Consider the following 23519-nt stretch of genomic DNA (forward strand, 5'->3'; position numbering starts at 1 on the left):
TATCTTTCTTGTATATCTTAGAAGAGGCCTTTTAAGACAGATTATATTATAAAATAACTCCATCGTCTGAAAATATGCTCTTGTTTTACAGATGTTATTTTTCAGATTTTTAAACACCTCACAGTAGCCAGCCAACAGTGTTGTTTTGTTGTTCTTTTTAGCTTACCTTTTTTATTAACATTCAATTTATTATTTTGTACAGAACGGATAAAAATTGACAATAATATTTCCTGAATTGATTATAAAAGAAAGAGCTTCGAAAAATGTTTGTGTATGACTGTAGTCCCAACACTGGGAAACTGAGACGTGGATTTATTTGAGCTTTATTCCTGCTCTATGTACTTACTTTCCAAGAAACAGGGACACCTAGAGATTGCTTGGCTCAAAAAGCATAACCTAAAATTCAACCTCAGATAACAAAAATGAAGATGTATTTAAGATAAAAAAATTACAATATTTTATGTGGAATTTATCTTCTCAATATTTATCATAGCTTAATTTACCAGCGAAAGAAATAGACACCAAGGAAATGTCTTTTTCTTTTCTGCTCAAATATATAAAATGACTAGAACTTCTAGTGGTGCCTGAAGCTGATGCCACAGAAACTCCTCTGCCTTTTAAAGTAGAGGAAAACAGTCCTGTGTTAAAGACACTTTTATCTTCTTCAGGATTATTTTGAGACATTTTCACCCATTTTTGCAACAAGCTGCCATTCTTGCATGTAGTTTTTTGAGCATATGGTGTTCCTGCTATGAGCAGAGTGAAGTCACACAGTTACTCTACACTCTTCAGTAGCACAGACCAGCATAGTGTTGAGTTTGGGACATGTTGCATCCAATATTCTTCACAATTACATCATTCATATTCTGAATCATGGGCTATTGCTTTTTATTACAGATGCTGAAATTTTTCCATGAAATGTTCTTTTAATGGTATTCCTTCATAATAACAATAGACTTTTTAGCTAACAGACATTTCCAGAATTATCTTACTGAGTTCTTTAGTGCGGTCAATGCCTTTCTTATTGAATAAGCTTATAATGATGCAAAGAAAAGCATAATCAGCTTTCTTGAACTTCCCCACCAGGAAAAAATAAGACCAAGGATGATTATTTTTTTCAAAAAAGAATAATTGGTACAATTTCATTGAAAATTTGACCTTTTCATTCCTTTTATATCATTAAAATAAATCTCTATATAATGGAGTAACAAGCATGACAATGTGCTTTCTATTTTAAGGAAATGTAAAGGAATTTTAATCCAGCTACAGGGCTGCTCTGGCAAAGGATCACATTCAAAGACCTAGGTTGGTGTCATCTGGCTGGAACGCAGACATGCCACACACTTTAATCCCTCTGGCTGAATACAGACATGCCCTTAGTCCAAACCTTTAATCCCTAAGTTTGTAGAAGGAAGCACCCATGTTTGAAAGTGACATCTAATTAAGGGGCAGGCAGTGATAAATCAAAAGATTTGACAGAATAGGACTCTCCCAACACTCATGAGAACACAGGAAAGAAAAGCGATTTAAGGTGAGGAAGTTGAGTTGAATTAATGGCAGTCAGTTAGCAGTCCGTGGGGAATCCATGGGGAGTCCTGTGTCAATGCTTATGCAGATTTATAATGAAAAGGAGCAAGCTAAGTAAGGGAAGTTGCAAAATGTAGATTCCAAGAAGGAGGGCACCAGGAAGTGAATGGAGCTATATCTAGTATTCAGGGAATTAAGCAGATTAAAGGAAATACTGTTGTTGAATGGAATAAAGGAGGAAAAAACCTCCAGGCAAGATTGCACCCAACTAAGTTTTCAACTTATGAATGAAACCATAAAAACCAGAAATCTGGTGGAGCCCTGCTTTCTGCCATGATGAAAATGAATTAAACCTCTGAAACTGTAAATGGGTTTCTTCAAAAGCGTTGCTGTGGTCCTGGTGCCTCTTCACAGCAATAACACTAAGACAGTCGGATACTAGTTTCATAAAAAACGTTTTGAGGATCTAGGCTGCACACCTGCACTCTTTTAAATAATGTCATTCCGATGAAGCACAGAAAATTCACAAGGACAGAGCAAATTAATCTGCTTAATTTTTTGAATACTAGATATAGCTCCATTCCACTTCCTTCTCAAAATTTATGTTTTGCAACTTTGCTTATTCAGCTTGCTCCTTTTCATCACAGAGCTGCATACATGTGGACATTAATAACCACAGAACACAGTCCACACCAGGTTGTTTTGACACCTCCTCTGAAAATTCAATTAATCCATAATCCTTCATTTAGCTCCAGGCAGAGATTTTGGACAAGGGCTGAAAACTGCACATTCTTCACCAAAATATCAAAAGAACAGTCTCTAGACTACATACTAACATTCTTTCCTCTGAAACCTCTTGAGCCTGGCCCCCATAGTTCAAATCAAGCCCAGCACCACTGTCTTCCGTGTCTAGTATAGTTCATTAAACTATAAACTATAAACACTCAAAGTGTTCCATTACTTTCTAACCCAAAATTTCAATGTACACATTTCTCAAAAACAGACAAACAAAAAAAACATGTTCTGGCCTATCACAGCAATACCCCAATGCTCTTGGTACGGGAAATTCTGTCTTAGGGTTTCTGTTTCTGTGAAGAGACACCATGATCACAGCAATTCCTGTAAAAGAAAACATATAATTGAGGATGGCCTGTGGTTTCAGAGGTTTAGCTCATTATGGTCATGGAGGGAAGCACAGCATTACATAAGCAGATATGGTACTGGAGAAGGAGCTGAGAGTTTTACACCTGTATCTGCAAGAGTAGGAAGTGACTGAGTCACTAGGCCTGGCTTGAGCTTCTGATATCTCAAACCCTTTGTGACTCACTTCCTCCAACAAAGCCACACCTACTCCAACAAGACCACACCTCCTAATAGTGTCACTCACTATGGACCTATGGGGGCCATGTTTATTCAAACCACCACACCCGCCAATGGTAAGGTGATGAGGAATAATCACTAATTCCATCTAGCTGATATCCTTTGAAATACACTAACCATCATGCATAAGTATATACATGTTATTTAGTTTGGTTCATAAAATTATATATAAAAATAAAATATGTAATGGTTCTCATTTATTATGGTGTACTCATCCAGATTTATTCAAAAGAAAGAACACTGAAGTAACTTAAGCAGGGTACCTGTAAGGTATCTATTTCTATCTATATCAATGTAAAGGTTCCTCAGTTGTTTGTATTAGTGATGTCACCTAGAATAGAAAACAAAACAAACAAACAAAAATCAAGCAGTGATGATTCTCCATTCAGTGGATTAAGAGAATACACCTTGGAAAGATGTTACATCACAGGCTTACTGAAAGAAAAAGGGACATTCAGCTAATCACCTTAGCCAACTACAATCTATGGCATGCCTTTGAATCTAATAAAACAAAAGTTATGACCCTGTGTTCCTCTCTACCTTCATTACATTTTCCAGATGTTATAGGATTCTGTTGATAGAGTTCAATATTTTAAAACAGTAAATATTTTAAAAAATCTCCTGGGGTTATTGTTAAGCTGTATATTTTCATTTTCATAGATCTGCAGAATAACTTGAAAGACTGCTTTTTTTAGATTGGGCAGGGACACAACTAGTTTAGCAAGGTTATAGACAGCTCAGATTAATCTTAGAGGAGATCAAGGACAAAAGTCACAGAGAGCCAGTTAGAACAGAACAGGAAGTAGAACATACATGTGATTTAAATAGTGCTTTGATACTTGAATAGACATGCAAATAGCTGCATAACTTTTCATTAACTGGACCAATCAAAACACATTTATGTTTGCATTAAATAGAATTCAGCTTTTTTTTTAACAACGTGTTTTAGTGAAGACTATGTATGTAACATGAATAGCGAGATCTTAGGGACTAAGCCATGTTTCATCTTTTTTTTTTTACATTTTATTTTATATATTTTTTATTAATTACAGTGGACATACATACTCTTCTATTGAGTACAGAAAAAAATAGTTTACCTTGAGTAAAAAAATATTGTTACCATTTTTATTTTCAATGTTCTTGTAAAATTCCTGTGATATTTTTTAAAGAGAAGAGAAATTATAAATAAAATTATCAGCAAATCATTTTTGTTCAAAAATATATATCAAACAAAAGAAATCTTAAAATATACCAAATACAATTATAATATTAAATTATAAAACACCAAAAAAGTTACTTACTTTGAAGTTGTTGTAAAATAAAGATTGTTAATGTAATTAAATTAAAAGGTTGAAACATTTCAAAGGTGTAAAAGTATCTGTACTGAGCTCTAGCAATGGTAATTTCCCATATGGTGACTTTAGTACACCAACTATAAGGATCCCTAAAGAGAATATAAAATCCCACATTTTAGATATAATCCTGACATTTTACAGCACACCGTAGTTGTAAGACCTGCTATGCCAGGCTCTGAGAATACATCTGCTGTTATCTAAGCAAGTGCTAGGGATTCCTGAATTTGCTCCCTTTTTAGGAAAGAAGGAAGGTCACAGATAAATTCAAGAATACTCCCTCATAACTGATAAAGTGAGCTTTCAGCCGTTTATTTAAGTTGTATACTGTCTCCTAAACAAAACTAACACATTTAGATCTACTTATAAGACATGAAAATTCAACCAAATACATTTTTTCTATCTTTAGGAAAATAATATATACTTTCCTATAAAGCTCAACATTCTCTTCAGATCTGAAAATAAAAATCTACTCACTAATTATTCTGAAGTGGTTTAGAGTTCCAATCTCATTCTATAATGACATATTTAGCTTTGGATTAGAGACCTTCCATGAAGGTAGCTCAAATCATGCTAAATACCTGCTTCATATGTTTTTATAACATACTGTGATTATGTGTACTGGACATTTCTATACATCCCTACTGAATTTATAATTTTTTCATTGATTTGTGAAGGTTCCTGACTTGGTCTAAAAGTGAAATTTATACCACAAATCTTAAAGAAAGTAGGTGATGAATGATATATGATGTCTTTTTAGTATAAAATAAATAACTCAAAAATGTTAAGACAATATGATATATCACAAATATAATTTGCCTGAGAATGAAAAATTAAAAAATTCTTGCAGTAACAGTAGACCAAAAAATAACATTCCAGGTGTTAGTCTTAAGTTTGCATAGCAGCACAGTCAGGATTTAAAAACAAACTAACAAACAACAAAATCACTGGAATGTCTGGAGTATATCTTACAACCTTAATGGTTTCAACACAGCACATGAAGGATTTTAAATAAGTGTGCAATGAATATATGTCACTGCATAATTTTACATTGGAAAATATCTTGGATTTTGTGTCTCTCTAATACGCATGACCCAACAAACATTCTCTGAACTCATGAGCATATTTAGTTGTACATTCACATTTCACATCAAATGATGCTTATTATTACTTCCGTATATACCACTTTCTACTTAGTTTATTCTTAGCACATAGTGAGATGCAGTGCTTTGTGATGATTTTTGCATGCCTCTTTAGGATATTACTGGATTTTCAATTAAGCTTTTCCTACGTAGTCCAGGAACTGTTAAACTATTCCTTAATTTTCACTACTTCTAAAGAAATATGATTAAGAAACACCTATGAAGAAAATACTATTCCTTAAATTTCTGTACTATTAATTTAAGGCTAACCTGTGAATGATAGAAATTGTGAGATGTAATGGTCTGTACTCCTGCAGCATCGCTTTTTTCCAAAGACAATATCGAAGCAGAGTTAGAGGCCCCATACAGAACATGTTTCCCAAACTTCTTTGGTTCAGCCAATAGTCGATCTAGAGAAGCAAGTTAAACTTATATACTTATAAACTTAAAGACATGGCAAATGAGGAAGACCTGTTTTCTCATTGTGATTGAAAATTTTAAATGACTCAGAGAAATTTTAATCACTAGGACAGAACTGAGAATTCTGATTCTATTAGTTTTGCCACATTGCTTTGGTCTGAATTTTGTTTCCAAACAGTTAACAGTAGACAGATGAAACTCTTAGCCCTGAATTGAAACATTCAGCAAGGTGTTGCCCATTTGTGGAATCTGAAGGAAGGTTTTTAATTCCCAGTTCAGTGAAGAGCACAAACAATAGTGATACACTACTATTTAACATAACAAAACCTTGCCAGTCATCAGTTTCTTCTCTTTTTTCTATGGAAGGCAATTTTTGTAACTTTTGTGTATAGAGATATGCTTAATCTACAACCCCCCCAAAAAACATTGTGTGATCAGAAAACAATAGCTTCAAAAATAATTTTTGTAGGAAGTTGGCAGAATAGATGTTTGCTTTGCCACAGAGTACGTGGGATGCCAGCAGCTGTTGTTTGTGTATTTAGATCTGCACATTTTACATGGTGCAAGGTTTTTTAATTCAAATAAACATGCATACAAAGTGTTTGGATCAAACTTAAACCCATAATTACCCCTCCTTCAATTCTGTCCCTAACCTCCTTCCAATCATTTTCCCTTCAAATTCATGACTTTAACACCCTTGTTAATTAATCAACCATCAATTTTAAGATATCCCATATGCCCAGAATCAAACACTTAAATTAGGAATGTTTCAATTAAATAAAATAGAATAAAGTGATTTTGTCAATATAGTTTATTTGTTGACTACAAAAAGAAAGGCAAGCTTATAATTAATACAAAATGAACACTCCGTAAATACCATAAATAAAGTATAATGAAAAATCCTTATTATTCATGTAAAGTTAAGTTTTAAAGTACAAATGGACCAAGAATTAGTAAAATATAGATTACTTTCACATAATAGTTTTTCTTTGAAAGAGAATATGTAACAGATGTTTTATTAGCAGAGCCAGATTTATAGTAGAGTTCCTGTGACTAATCAGACATTTGCAATAATAAATACCATAAAACTGGGGGTTTTAAATAAACAATTTTCTTATTATATCACAGTATAACATCCAAAATTGTAGTTATTTCTGATGATCATGAGTATTTTATGCCATTTGTTCTATGATCCTCAAAAATCCAAAATTTAATAATTCCAATAAAAATATTTATCTCACCAATACTAAACTTTTACATTTCTCCGTTTTAAAGTCTTTATCGTATATAATTGCAGTGTCTTACTAAACATATATATCAAAATATAGGTTTGCATGTTAGATAGGCTCCTCTGCGATTGTGTCGTTGATAGCTCAGGCATTTCAAATGAGGCACTGAAAGCAAGGAAATGTATTTTAACTTTATATTATGTAATTTCTTTGATTAGTAAGGTCAATTAGACATAATCTCTTTCAATTTTTTTTTTTTAGCTGAGTTGTTATTCCTTCTATCAAATACCCTGACATGTTCATTTTTACCAATAAAGACTGCTGCCAAAGTTGTCTCCACTACATCTCTGTTTCTTGTCCTGCTTATACCACCCCTTCTGTTTGGACTGGAAATGCTGATCTAATAAAGATGACAAGGATATATATCATCTATTACACACACAAACACACATTCACACACACACCTTACTAATAGCTGGTTGTAAACAAGCTCTTATTAACTATGAATATATATGAATATATATAGTAAACATTTTGTATTAAAACATCTCAAACAAGACTTTAACTGATCAACACAAACTTAAATGAAGGATATCCAAATATATTATTAGTTCAAGTCATCTAAAAATTTCAACTAGTGAAGTTACCTCTGCATGGGTAATTTCTACCTTGGAGCTGTTAAAAATTGTGAATAAATGCCTGACAAGGTGGCTCATGGCTATAACCCCATTGTTCCTGGAAATGGAAGTAGAGAATACAACTTCTTGACAAACATGAGGTACACAGCAAGACATTGTCTAACTAGTAGAACTCTGAGTATCACAAATCACTCTTTAAAAATCCAAACAAACTGTACTTTATTAATGTGTAAATTAAAGCTTTTATGGGTTGTGAGACAGATAGTAGAGGGCCTAACCAGCAAGGCTGAAGAGTGAGTTGCTCCCTAGAACCAATGTAGCAGAAGATTAAAACACACACACACACACACACACACACACACACACACACACACACACACAGGCATCATGTACAAGTATACTCATTGTTGTGCATGCATATACACAAAAAACCCACTATAGATAGATAGATAGATAGATAGATAGATAGACAGACAGATAAATTCAAAGATACAAAACCTCCTTTTCATCAGAATTACTTTCAAGTATTTTTAACACATATCTAGATTTTAAAACACCATAATTTACCAATCTAATTTTTATATTATCGAATGAAATTCAGCTACATCTATCTTAATATGCATAATGAAATAGCAAGACAATGAGGAAATTTTACCCCTTATATTATCATTGGCAGAAATGCTTCAAGTCATCAAATAGTGAAAAGTGTTAATCACCTGTAATTTATTTTCATACATGTGGACACATTTGGTCTAATATCTATCATCGTATAAAGAGCAATGATAATGTGTAAAAATAGTTGGCAGAAATACTAAAATATATTTATTTCAATTACATTATTTCCTAACATGCCAAAGTTCTTAGTAATTCAATTTGGAAATAATAAAAATTATGATAATATTTTCATTCCACTAATGCCCCGACTACCATTTGTTTATAAGTATAATTTATTCAACAAAATTTAATGAAGTCAAGTGGTTAATGATGGACAGTCAAAGTCACATATTTATTCTAAAATTTAGATTATTCTAAAGAAGTTTATACATGTGTATCAGTTTTCTCCCTATAGAACATTTGGAATTCTACGATGTTTCATACTTTATTGCTAGGTGATTTTAGTGGCTTTTTTATTTCTCATTTTCCTCTGAGAACCATCAATCAAACTTAAGAGAGAGTTTCTTTAACTTGCATAATTCCATGCTAACCAAATTTGTTAACTTGAATTTCATTTTCAAAATTGTATTTCCTGATACATGTTTTTGTTTGTTTTCTTAACTAGTGAAAAAGGCCATAGATTTTAAATCTAGAGGATTTAAGTTGTTTCCAGGGAAAGACAACAGCAACAAGTTTTCCCTCTGTGAGTGCACTCCTTTTTGTTACTTTCTCTAGTGCAAGAGTGAAGTCTGTGGTGTCTGTGTTGTCTGTGTGTGTTTTATCTAAGTGTCTGTGTATTTACAAAATAACTGCATTAATATTTATATAACATGCATGATGATTATTCAATATTTTCTGGGATTTAAATGTGTAATAGTTTAATGGTAATTTACCAAATTCATAATTTTGGGGCTAAAATTTATTGCTATATAAGTAAAATAATAATAAAAATTGTTATATTTCTGTATGAAGACAAAATGCAGATAATTCCTAGTGTTTGTGGTTTCTTTAAGCAAGAACTATTTAAATATGTCTCAATTATTACAGGTATATTTTAAGAAATAATTTAATGGAAATTTTCCTTTAAAGAAGTTTATTAACTTAAGATAATTTATTCAAATAACAATCCCATATTGTTTTCTAAATATTTCCTAATTTCAAATTGTTATTAAAAGATACAAAATAAACAATTTCATACAGCTGGTATATAACTTCTAATGCTCTCTATTAATTTCAAAATAAGTCACATATAAAATCTATGAACTCATAAACATAAAAGAAATCATTTTCAGAACAGCTTTGCATGTTTGTCATAGAATGGAACAACAACTAATAGAAATTCCCTACCTCATTGTTTTATATATATATGTGAACTTTGACACAAGTCTCTTGTGAAATACGTTATCTGAATTCTACAATGGCATGAAAAATTGATAGTAACTCTTGCTAAATATTTACACTGTTATTTATTCTTGAGCACAAACACACTTTCCTTCAATTTGTTGAAATCCAAAATGAATTAAATAACTTCTAAACTTATTCAAACTGCTACAAGAACAGTTAGCCTATATTTTTAACATGTATGTATAAATAATATACTTCTAGTTAAATTATTGTTTCAACTAGTAGGAAACTATTTTGCATCCCTTATGTTATCATTACATACTGTTAGATGAACTTTAAGGATTTTTTTTTACTTTGGAAGCAGCATTTTTACTTTCAAAATACTCACCTTGCCGTTGCTTTTTTTTTTTTTAATATATTTGGCATTAAAAGCATATTTTATAAATGGTAAGTCAATATTCCAAAAAAAATGTTGAAACACATTCTCTATATAAGCTTTACTGTAGTTTGAAAGAAGATTCATATGTTTCATAACTGAAATAAACACATGGATACTATGTTTTGCCAAAAATCATTGATAATTCCAGCCCGTCAGATTTTATCACGGCTAAATGACAAGCGCTTAACAGCTCTTCTACCCACATATTTCCTCCTTTGCACTTTTATGTTTGACGCATCCAGTTCTTCCGGAATGTTTACATATATTTCCTGTATTTGCTTATAATAAACATCAGGTGTTATCTGACCTATGCAGTTGTCCACTCTTGTTCCTATAACACATTAGATGAATAAATATTTTATCATTTTAATGGACCATATGTACAAACTTAAAAGAGAATTTCAACGTTTCTGTTACCTGAAAAAAAAAAATTGCTGTTGTCAGTATTTAACTTAAAATCATTAGGCAAATGTTAACGTAAAGCCAATAATGTGAATAATTTCATCATGATTTTAAGACAAACTTCTAATTTATGAAGCCCATATAAAATATTCTATTTTAATATGAATAATCTCTACATAGATAAAATCAAGTTATCTGTGGAAATGTTTTCTTGGATGCAAAATAGTACCCCAAAATTATGTGAATTATATTTTACTGCAAGTTATTTACGTACCATTGAGCAATTTGTTTAAAAAATGTAATCTCAACTGTTGACTTTAGTAAAGTATATCACTTTGATTTTAATCATTATTGCCTACTTTTAAGTAAGTATTTATATCTTTAATATTTGTGATCATTTATTTAATCCAACCAAAAATATTAAACCAATTATACTATTAACGGATATCCATGCTATTTTTTTACTAAGAAAGAAAATTAAACCTCTATTATTTTAGGATTAAAAGGAATCAGTTGCCTGGGTAGTACTGGCCATAAGTGTGACTCGTACAAAACACATGATTGCCAAGACCCACCTTCTCAGCATATTTAACTGACAGGAACTAGGTCAGTGGTCATGAAGCATTCTGTGTGCCAGAGTCTACCCCTAAAAACTAATTCAGAGATTATTCTCCTTTATTGTGTTAAGTTAAAGACCTGGAGCAGACAGGATTTCCACAAGGAGAGCCATAGAAGTAAAAAAAAAAAAAAAAAAAAAAAAAAAAAAAAAAAAAAAAAACAAAAAAAAAAAAAAAAAAAAAAAAAAAAAAAAAAAAAAAAAAAAAAAACCCACAAAACAACAACAACAAAAAACTGGGCACAGGAGTCTTTTCTGAGACTGAAACTCTAACCAAGGATCATGCATGGATATAACCTAGAACCCCTGCAGAGATGTAGCCCATGGCAGCTCAGTTTCCAATTCTATTCCATATAAATGGGAACAGAGACTGTCTGACATGAAATCAGTGGCTGGCTTTTTGAACACCTCCCCCTGAAAAGAAAGCAGCCTTACCAGGCCACAGAGGAAGACAATGCAGCCAGTCCTGATGAAATCTGATAGGCTAGGGTCAGAGGAAGGGGAGGAGGACCTCCCCTATCAATAGACTGGAGTAGGGGCTTAGGATGGGAAGAGGAGGGGAAGGGAGTAGGGAGGAGGCTACAGCTGGCATACAAAGTAAATAAATAAGTAATTAAGTAAATGAATAAAGAAAAAATTCACTAGCCCCTCTCCCAAAAAATAATTGCCCCACCCATCTTTTTCCTCAAAGGGAAAGGTATATAAATGTTAGCACAAGACCCGTAAGTTTTCCAAGGAAAGTGAAATGTTTAATATAAAAATATTCAAAAACAAATTGTTATAATTTAAAATACTCATCCTTTAAGTTGTTTACTATAACATAGAATTATAAAGAAACTTTGAACCTTTCATGTGCTCATGCTTTTTTTCTACATCCAATCCATGTTTTCACTCATTCATGAATCATTTGCTCCCCAGCCGCCCCTGCTGTGCTCTTCTAGAAAATGCAATAAAGGGATGGATAAAATTCAGTCTCAATTCTCAAGAACCCACTATTTTCTCATGAAAATAAATGAAATGAGAAGCAATCATTTACGGGATATTAAGTGCATTCATACAAAATCTCACAACACTTGATAATTTGGCATTTAATATCAGAACAAAATCCAAACCAGTATATCTTTAAACATAGAGCAAAAATTAAAAAAATAAAAGTAAAGATAATAAGGCAATAAAAAATAAGTGGTCATTTAGTGGTTCGTTTAACTCAGAATATACTCATTTTTATTTCTAGACAAGAAACTCCTTTAATTAACAAAAATCTATTTTGATGTTTACAGGCATTTTTGGGATAAAATATATACAGTAATCAATAATATCTAAATTTCCGAAGTACATTTTAAACTCATATATAATAAAAAAAATCTTTGCCTTTATAAAAATAAATAATCCAGCTTTTAAACTTATTCTCCAGTTGTATGTGAGAAAATGATTCCGAATGTTTCAACAATGATAAAAACATATTTAAAGGGTTGAGAAAAATGGCTTTTCCATCAGTGATATTCTTCTCAAGAGTCAGCATCCTACTTTTAAAACATTCATATGCATATCATGCTGCAAGTTGCTATGTAGATTATATGCAATGAAGGAAACATAGCAGACCAATCCCTTCCAAGGTATTAGGAAGTGGAATTACCTGACTGAAGAAATACTCACTTCATGTGAATGTCTCACCACCATTTAAGTCTGGGAACTACTAAAATTTCTGTATACCAATAAAAAGAAAATAGCTTATAAAGACATACACACAAAATAATGTCAACTAAAGCCTAGTGAACTGAAATTAATTAGTCAAGCACATCAAAAATATAACATGTCTTCATTTTAAGATAGAATATAAGACATTTTCAATTTTAGAAAATGATATGTAATAGCTATGTCATTCTGTTTTCTAGACATTGATATTAATTAGTAATATAATATTAAACACAATTTGCACTCTGTCCATGCTTCAGGCTGATCACCTGCAAGAGGTTTATAATAATGGTTAATTTTAAACTTATTTGGAGAACAAAATTCATTATACAAAGTGTCCAGTATGATTCCTGACATATAGTACAATGTAAATAAATAGTATTAATATTTATGCAAAATATCACACACAGTAGTACATTTGAGATAATAATAATTGGAGAGGTGAAAATTAATTTTTTTATCTTTTATCCACTCCCAAGCCATTTATGTATTATAATGTTGTATACTGTACTATAAATTATGCTTTGTATTGCACTATAGCAAGGTAGTTAAACCTAGAACATGCCAACTCTTTTAATCTTTTGTACAGTATAAAAAGTCAGTCTAATATCATTCTACAGACAAGCTCTTTAAGAATCAGAAATAGAATATTACCATGAAAATTCTCATTCAATGAAGACATACAAGGATGTACTGATAATCAAACTACTAGAGTATATATATTGAAAAATTGATTTCTCTTAGCTTTTACCAATATGTCAAAATAACTGAATTATATGGTTTATAAAAGATATAAACTTAACTACAGAGTATAAAAGAACAAAAATCACTAATTTTTACACGAACAAATGTTTTTAATATTGTATAAATAGTATATAAATAAAATGTTCTTAGTTATGTAATAAGTTTAGTGTGGAGAGCAAAAAATGAGCAATTATCTATTATAAGAAGAGGAGTAAATTTTTTTTACTTTGCAGTAAATTATTTGAAAACCCAAAAGATGTTGTGTGGAGAGTGAAGAAAACTACACATCCATGAACATATCATATACTGACAGAAAAGAGCTATATTTGAGCATAAATATTGGTGAAGCATGAGAAATAAAATTGACATAGAATATGATCTAAAAACTTTGGAGATGTTAACAATATGTAAATACATTTTAAAAATTTAACAATAATTTCATATTCACAATAAATAATTATACTAAACTATGTTAATATCATGGAAATTATAAAGATGATTACTTTGCATCAGAGCAGCAGTGAAATGTCAGTGGCAGCTTTGAAATATGATTCATTGAAAATCTGATTAATCTTGATATAGACGACAGATTCATACCCAGAAGTTGTAAAAACTGTGAATGTTTCAAACAATCAAAAATACAAAATATGGCGATCTCTAAGTCAATAATTTAGAATAAGCCCACTACAGTGAAGTTGGCCAATCCAAGACTGTGGCCCAGAAAGCCCCAGAGAATTTAAGAAGGAGTAAATAGCAATTTGATGAAAGAAGTAAAAAAAAAGTACCACATGAAATGAATCCTTAAGCATATAATAGAGTTGGCTAGAATTAATTTGTTTGTGATATTTATGAAAGTAGTTTTGGAATGATTTGAGAAATCATGCCAGTTTTTGTCTAGCTACAGAAAAAAAATGACTTAAAAAAGAACACAACTGTGAGAGCACACACAAGCTCTCTGCCTTCCTGGCAAATCACTTTAAAAATAATGATGAATTTGGACTATCAGAAATTAAGCCAAATTCTAGCAAGTGTCAGCTTTGATTTTACAGTAGAATTACCTCAATAGTTCTTTTTGTACAGTTAGTATAGGCTGACAAATGGTATTGTCTAGGAAGAGTGAGAAATGGGCATCTTTACTTTCTAGAAACGATGATCCCACTCTAGAGTGCAGTACAAGGACCGTCATCGGCTTCGTTCTTTTTCCCTCTAAAGTCATATTCTTTTATTTAAAGGTAGCTGATGAACATCCAGGGCTATAAACAATAGATGATATTCTCGAATTCACTTTAAGATTTATATTATAGTACAATATCACTCAGATATTCTAGAACTAGTAATCATGAATTTTAGGACAGAATGTTATACAGTATCATTGAGGAAAACAGAAGCTGTATAATCAGACCCTGTTTCAATGTGAAGAATAAAAATGTACATCCATACATATATATGTACACAAACACGCACAAATAAGCTTATAAAATCTATTTTAATCATCCAATGTGATCATGTTCACTTCAATGAAAAAAATGTAAAATTATCATTAACTGAATTATCTCTAAAAGTTTGAATATATGCAAAATAGATAAATCTAAATGTTATGGAAATTGCATGAGAGTAGAGCAACCACTTTGTTTTTCAGCATTATCAAAATACAATGAAACTCAATAATTTACACTTTTATAAAAAAATTGTTATTAGCAGAGCAAAATGCTTCTCTATCCAAGTGTGTTAGTAAAATACTGTTTTTTTTAAAAATATTGCTTTTCATTATAACTTTGAAAGGAACCAGGACTCAGGCAACATACTCACAACAGGTGATAATTAAAACTAAAGCATCCAACATTGAACTGTTAGTATTCAGAATAGTATTTATTTTTAATATGGACATCAGAATCATTTTCATATGTGTCCTTGAATAGAAAAATTATTTTACCTTTGTTATTGTTTTCATATGTGTCCTTGAATAGAAAAATATTTTACCTTTATTATTGTTTTCTGAAATGACACTTTAATTTTATGTGCTCAAATGTGGTGTAGTACATTTTGAAGATTTCAAAATTTTTCTTATTGAGTTTCTAATCACACATATTGTATATTTGCTTGTTTTTGTTTTTTTGTTTTTTCTCCTGTTACAGTAAATGAAGGAGGTATTAAAACAGCTTCCAACCTATGTCCAGATCCTGGAGAACCGGAAAATGGGAAGAGAATTGGATCTGATTTTAGGTACTATTTTTAATTATTTTTATTATATGTCTTGCCACCTTTTCAGTTTAAAGATGAAACATTATTGATACTGGATGAATGTGGATGAAGGGAACTCAAACAGTGAAAGCATATTCTATACATATTCTACATATTTGTTACAATTAATAATACTTCAGTGTTCTAAAATGATGAAATAATACAGCAAAATTTTCAGGATACTCTTAGAGATCGAGTTATTAGTTTTTGTTAAGTGAATGAAAAATTAGGTGATTCAGATTTTTATAAAGAATGAGGAGAGGGTTGGGAGGGAACAAGGGAAAAGACAAATGATATAGTTTTATTATTATCTCAAAGATAAAACTATATCAATTTTCTCTCCAGTTCTGCTATAATAGTTGTTCAGACCTGAATAACTTGTCCAGTCCTTTGCACTTCCTATTCTATAACATTTGAATCAGACCACACATACACAGTTTTGAATTTTCAATAAGGCAGTATATGTGAGATGAAGCAGCAAATATTTCAGAGACATTTTTTATATTTTTAGATATAAAATAGCTCAAATCTTTAACTATAGTATCTAAGTAACATTTTGTTTAAAATAAACTAACAACCAAAAATGAATATAACTTCTTGTGCAGGCCAATAATCTGCTTAACTAAAAAGACTTGTTAAGCAACTTGTGTTATATGTAATATGTGTTCAAATTTATTTATTTATTGCTGATTCCCTGTTACTTGAGCATTTTATCATTAAATCGTTACAAGGCAAATAAGGGGAAAGCCTACAAGATATCATCCCTACACAGAAAGTATGGGATTGCTAAAAGTGGAAGTTGATAATCTTCCCCAGGAAAGTGCATACTGGTTGCTTATCCAATACCAGATTAGACGAGAAAACATATATATGCAACTAATATTATACAGAATGAGTAGCTTATATTTATGAAGAAGTATATATGTATATACATGCATACATGTAAAAATAATTAATGAAAATAGGAATATGAATTTGAAAAAGAGCAATATGGGAACTTTGAGAGCGTTGGTAGGGAGAAAGGGAAAGAGAAAAGTAATATAATTTAATTAACTCAAAAATAAATACAAGATTGACTTGAAAGGATCACAATATACTTTAAATGAAACGTTAAGTGAAACATCACTTTTTAAACAGTGTATGTAAGTTGAAAGATTCAACTTTCTCCACCTCAAAAACAAAATAAAAGCCAACCTCTGTGAAATGCTGACATTAAATGGAACTCAATATATCAGGATTTAAAGGACTCATCATTTGAACGTTGCTTATTTGTTTTGAAATCAATTTTTATTTAATCATAAACTCATCTTCAATATATATCACGAATAAGACTAAGAGCTGTTTTCTTCAAATATAAAAACGCTTTTCTTTTTGTGTGAACATGAAGTGTAACTATAATGTATGTTTATGTGTAATAGTAGATCTTATACCAACATACATATTCTATTCATTAGTGATGCTTTGAAATGATGATGTGCAATGCTAACTAACACATAGGGAGACTACTGCTTACATGCCTGTAATGCATTAGCAATATAATGGGTTAAATTACTGTTAGGTATAACAATTTAAATCATTTGTGTATAATTTCAAATTTAGAAATTTATGGACTCAGAAATTTTTTGAGAAAATAATGATCTCTAAGAGCACCAAACCATATCAGTAGGATGCACTCATGCTGGTATTGTATTCATACACAGAAGAAAAACTGGAGCAGAAAAACAGAGCAGCACATTTCAGTTAGAGAGCATAAATGGAAGTACGTAGAGAGAAGCTGAATTAAGTTTACTTGGAGAAGCTAGACCTGTTCTAAAGAGAAAGCACCCTGAAAGTCTTGCAGTGGAACAGGGACAGAGGATATATTTTACTTTAAGGATACAATATTATTATTAGTTTCTTTTTCTTTTCTTTTTTCATCATCATTATCCTCACTATTATTATTATTATTATTTACAGTGTATTCACTTTGTATCCCAGCTGTAGCTCCGCCCTCATCTCCTCCCAGTCCCACCTTCCCTTTCTTACCCCTTCTGACCCTCTGCTAGTCCACTGACAGGGGATGTCCTTCTCCCCTAAGATCTGACCCTAGCCTACCAGTGCTCATCAGGATTGACTGAATCCTCTTTCTTTTTGGCCTAGTAAGGTCACCTCAGCCAGGAAAAGGTGATCAAAGAGCAGGAAGTCACTGCCCCTGCTCTCCTTACTAGGAATCACCATGGAGACTGAGCTGCCCATCTGAGGAGAGAGCATACATACAAGAGAAAGAGAGAGAGAGAGAGAGGGAGGGACGGAGGGATAAAGCGAGGAAAAGTGGGAGAGAAAGAGAGTGAGAGAGAGAGTTGTTATATTTGGTAACTTAACCCAGTATCTTTCATGTGAGCAGGCTTGCTCTGCTTCACTATGATTCACTGCACTGGGCAGGCTTGCTTTGCCTGCCTCTCAATGAATATACCCACACCATTTCACTCATTTAAACCATTTACTTGTTTTGATGTTTTTTTTTATTTTTTATTTTTTATTTTTTGTAAGTTACATGATCTAATTTATATTTTCCAAAGATCACACCATTTAAGTTTTACCTGGTAGCTTCATAAGGTAAGCTTGGTAAATATGCTGGCAAATTGGGCTATGGTATTGACAATGAAACTGATCCCCCCCCCCCCCCCCCCTCTTTATTTGTTGCCCTCCCCCCAAGCCCACATAAGGGAGGGGTCCTTTTTGTTTGCTTTTTTTGATGTGAAAAAAAAAAAAAAAAAAAAAAAACCAGCCTGGAAGTGAGCAGAACCATTCCTTAGTTGCAGACTTTAGACTGTATAAGAGCAGAAAAAACTAGCTGAATGTTCTTCATGAATACATTCTTTTCTCTCTGATTTGACTGTGGATATGAATTGACTATTTGCTTCAAGTTTCCATATTCTTTACTTTCCTGCTGTAATAGACTAAACCTCATATTGTGAACTACTCTTTTTTTGTTTAGGAACTTTATTTCCATGGTATTTTTATTATAGCAATAGAAATGCAACTGGGGCAAGAATTATTACGAGGTATCAGATAGGAAGAAAAATACACATTAGACCCTGATAGACCATGTGATGGAGAGTTGAATGTGTTCATCTTTAATATTAATAATATTTAATGTGTTCATATTTTTTAATGTTTATATTTGATAATATTTGATCAAGCAGGGCCAGTAAACAAAATATGTGCATGGAGAAATAGGTATGGGTTGGGTGAGGTTGATGGCAGAGAGGAAAATGGCAAAATATCTGCTGTCAGTGGAGAAGAGCAAACTTGATATTGAAAATGTTACCCTGTAGAATAATTTTTGGTGCTTTTGGAGATTAATGTTAATGACTTTGACTTTACTCTAGCATTACTGACTGACCTAAGTACAAATATAAAATGGGTTGTGTGAAGTATGTTAAAATTCACTATGTTTGGCAAATTGCTAGTAATTATTTCAGGCATATGGATTAGAACCATAAACTTGAAATGTCCAATTTGGGATCTCTTTAAGAGGAAACATATTGTGTTATCCTCCAAGGTCAGTCTTAGGAACAACATCCTAATCTTTTAGAAAGCCTGAGTAGAAGAATTTGTAGACTCATATAAAAGATGCAAAGACTTTATGTATATTTTAAAACTATGAATGGCATTCATTATATGAATGACATGAGAACTATCACAAAATAATAGGAAAAAAAGCTAATAAAGATATAAAACATTGAAAAAAGATAGAGTACACCTTCAGCTAACTCTTTTTTTTTTTCTTTTTTCATATCACCTTCTCCAAAATAATGGGTATTCCTAGACCCTTGTCTTGGCAAAAGAGAACTGAATAGTGACTTTTCCATGAATCACCATTTGTATGTAAAGATGCTAGACTGGCTGCAGGATTGACCCAGCAATGTGCCTCATGAATATTAAAATCCTGTGATAAGTTTGCCTGGTATTCTCCACCCAGATGACATTTAAATTCCTTGATTAAAATATTAAGATCATAAAAGCATAATCTATAAAACAATTACGGGAATAATGTTGTATTGAATTTCATTTAAAAAAGAACTTTTCCCTTCAAAAGATCTGTGAGAGGATTTGTATCTAATATGTACACAAACAAAAATGAAATAAGTCTTTAAAGAGCAGTAAGACCTCAACTCTGTTCCATAATAGATCAAAAAGCAGAGAATAGAGAGATGCATGTATATACTGTTTCAATAACACATATTAAAGTCTTTCTCTTCAACACTAATCTCCACTGGAAACATTATGTTAAAATTCTTCCATAGTAACAGTACGCTCCACAAAGGAGGAAGTCAGAAAGAAAAAAAAAATGTTACATACTAAGACTCAGTGTTTTCTTTTCTTTCTTTCTTTTTTTTTTTAAAGGACAGAAAGAGCCTTCCACTCATTGTCCATGGATGACATCATAGGCTCTTCCTATGTTTTCAGAAACTTGAAGCATTAGATCCTAACTGAAGGTTCTCCACCCTCCATCCAGTGTTCTTGCTTTACATAATTCTTCCTCTTAAACAGCAGGTGCAACAGGTGTTCTTCTAATAAAACAAAACAAAACAAAACAAAAAAACAAACCAATAAAACTTTGTGCAGCCTCTTGTTAAACAAATTTCAATTTGAGCATATAAAATATCGTATAAGTGGCTGGCTTTTTGACCACCTCCCCCTGAGGTGGTCAAACAGTGTCTACAGTGGAGGACAATGCAGCCAGTCCTGATGAGACCTGATAGGCTAGGGTCAGAAGGAAGGAGAGGAGGACCTCCCTATCAGTGGACTTGGGGAAGGACATGGGAGGAAATGAGGAAGGGAGGGTGGAATTGGGAGGGAATGAGGGAAGGGATACAAAGTGAATAAACTGTAATTAATATAAAAATTTAAAAAATATCTTAAAAGATCTCTGTTTTTTCAGTTTCATCACCAGTCCATAATTTGTCCCTTGAGAATTATGGTAGACAATTTGCCTCATTGTGTGATTTCTTCCTAATTTTTTACTTTTGGGTTTTCCTCATCTGAGGAGTTTAGCTGCTCCAGCACCTTTGTTTATGTTGTCCCAGACATTCTTTCTCTTATCTAATCAGATTTTCTTAGAGTTTGTTGTTTGTCATTTTTTGGTTATTTATTCCTCTTTAATTTATTTATTAAATTATTGTCTATTATATATATTATATATTTATATATTATGTTATATATTATACTATATTATATATAATATTTATATATCATATTAATATATAATATTATATATTATATACTTAGCTAATATATATATTAGCTAAGTATATTTGTTATGTCTTTGAGAACATTTCCCAGTGTGCAATACAGAAAAGAAACAAAGATTATGAAAGATATATCTAATGAACTGAATTAATTAAGATAACAAAAGTGCATCATCAATATATTTCCATTTATTCATTTGATTCTGAGACTGGAAGACTTGGAACTCATTATTAAAAATGATGCTTTACAGGCAGAGACTGTAAAACTGTTAATCCTATATGCACATAATCAATACATTTGTAATTACTGAAGCAATTTATAGGAAAATGTTTGAAAGCTGAAGTACCTTACTGGCCCCAGTATGCTTAACATTTGTGTTCTAAAAACCCTGGCAGCTGGATTTTGAAGTCTACAAAGCTTTTCTTCTAATTTGAAACGCCCTTGGAACATCACAGAATTTGAAAGAGAGAGAGAGAGAGACAGGCTGCCAAAGAAATGTAAAAGCTGGCAGCATCGTGTATGCTGAAGTATAAATTAAAATTTTAAATGTCTCTTAAAATTACAGCCAAATGTCTGTGAAATCCCAGTTTGTGGGGTCCTTACTTTTCACAGATTCTTACAAGCAAGATTTTATATGACACCTTCTTGTCAAAAGCATAGGAAATTAAGGAAGAGGGAAAATTTAAAGATGTAAAAGTGATTTTGCCAGACAACCCTTTGCTTCCCTCTGAGAGTGAAGAGTGTTGGTAGTACCAGGTTTGCATTTTGCTTACATTATCCAGGCACTGATGGACACTTCAGAGAGTGAGTATTGCTCCTGGGGTCATAGTAGAACACGGCAATTAGGAAAACTGTAAATACGCACATGTATCATACTTCTGAATTTGAATCTCTCCATTCAGAATGGGCTTTCTAAGCATGTTAGTATATTCATAAATCGTACTTCAGTAAAGTCAATGAAATCCTCTGCAATGGAAATTTGCAAAGGCATTCTTCTTGCCCCAAGTGCTCAAGTGTGCAAAAGGTTTGCTGAAGAACAGTTGCCACCTTTGGTGTTTTCACTCTCACCACACAGCATCAGTTCTTCATCTCCGGCTATTTCTCTAACACTAACCTGAGTTTCTTGTCTGTACTTACCACTCTGTAACCATGACACTTCTTTTTTGCACTCCCCTCACTTAAACAAATAGTTTATTTTACGGGAGTGCTGTATTTTCAAGGTTTCCTTAAATGAGTGCTGAGCGACAGTTTCTGAGCTCCATATTGCCAGTCTCTGCAGCCAGAGGCATTCTCTCAGTTTTAGAGAACTTGTTTGCTGCCAACCCAGGATTCGAGCCTAGAAACCGAAGAGAAGTTTGGAACTAGTCAGTTTATGAGATGGAGCTGGTTTAACAATGGGATTTTTTTTAATTTTTAAAATTTTAATAATTATTATTTATTACAATTTATTAACTTTGTATCCAGGCTGTGGTACCCTCCCTCTTCTCCTCCCAATTCCACCCTCCCACTCTCTTTTCCCCCTATGCCCCTCCCCTAATCCACTAATAGGGGAGGACCTCCTCCCCTTCCATCTGACCCTAGCCTATCAGGTCTCATCAGGACTGGTGGCTTGGTCTTCCTCTGTGGCCTGGTAAGGCTGTACCCTCCATGGGGAAGTGATCAGAGAGCCTGCCACTGAGTTCATGCTAGAGCCAACCTCTACCTCTCTTACTAGGGAATCCACTTGGAGACTGAGTCTATGAGCTACATCTGAGCAAGGGTTTTAGGTCCTCTCTATGAACAGCCCTTGGTTGGGGTATCAGTCTTTTCAGGGCCCCAGGTCCCAGTTGTTTTGGCTTTGTTGGTCTCCTTTTGGAGCTCCTGCCCCCTCTATGTCTTCCTTTCTCCCCCTTCTTTCATAAAATTCCATGCACTCTGCCCAAAGTTTGGCTATGAGTCTCAGCCTCTGCCTCGATACTTCTATCAGTAGAGTCTTTCAGAGACCCTCTGGTAGGCTCCTGTCCTGTTCCCTGTCTTCTCCAGCTTCTGATATCTATCACGTTGTACCTTTTAAGTGAGGACTGAGCGTCTTCCCTAGGGTCTTCCTTGTTGTTTAGCTTCTTTAGGAGTGTAGACTTTAGTATGTTTATCCTATATTATATATCTAATAACCACTTATGAGTGAGTATATACTACTATGTGTGTCATTCTGCTTCTGGTATACCTCACTAAATATGATCTTTTGTAGATCCCACCATTTTCCTTCAAATTTCATGATTTCCTTGTTTTTAATTGCTGAGTAGTATTCCATTGTGTAAATGTACCACAATTTCTGTGTACATTCCTCCACTGAGGGACATTTAAGTTGTATCCAGATTCTGACTATTACAAATAAAGCTGCTACTACAGAATGGGAAAGGATCTTTACCAACCCTATATCTGACAGAGGACTAATATCCAGAATATATAAAGAACTTAAGAA

General features: G+C 32.6%; 1 protein-coding gene across 1 annotated transcript in view; it reads left to right on the forward strand.

The window, feature by feature from the left end:
* Positions 1-23519, forward strand: part of Csmd3 (CUB and Sushi multiple domains 3) — a gene marked incomplete at its 5' end in the record, with an annotated part of 1006505 nt that overhangs the window by 158804 nt on the left and 824182 nt on the right. The window contains 2 exons of the mRNA XM_055626685.1: positions 8968-9045; positions 15718-15805. Coding sequence (XP_055482660.1) covers positions 8968-9045; positions 15718-15805 — 166 coding nt within the window. The remainder of the gene's footprint in view (positions 1-8967; positions 9046-15717; positions 15806-23519) is intronic.

This window comes from Psammomys obesus, unplaced genomic scaffold (assembly GCF_907164565.1).
Source record: "Psammomys obesus unplaced genomic scaffold, mPsaObe1.curated_primary_1811, whole genome shotgun sequence".
In the NCBI taxonomy this organism is placed as follows: domain Eukaryota; kingdom Metazoa; phylum Chordata; class Mammalia; order Rodentia; family Muridae; genus Psammomys; species Psammomys obesus.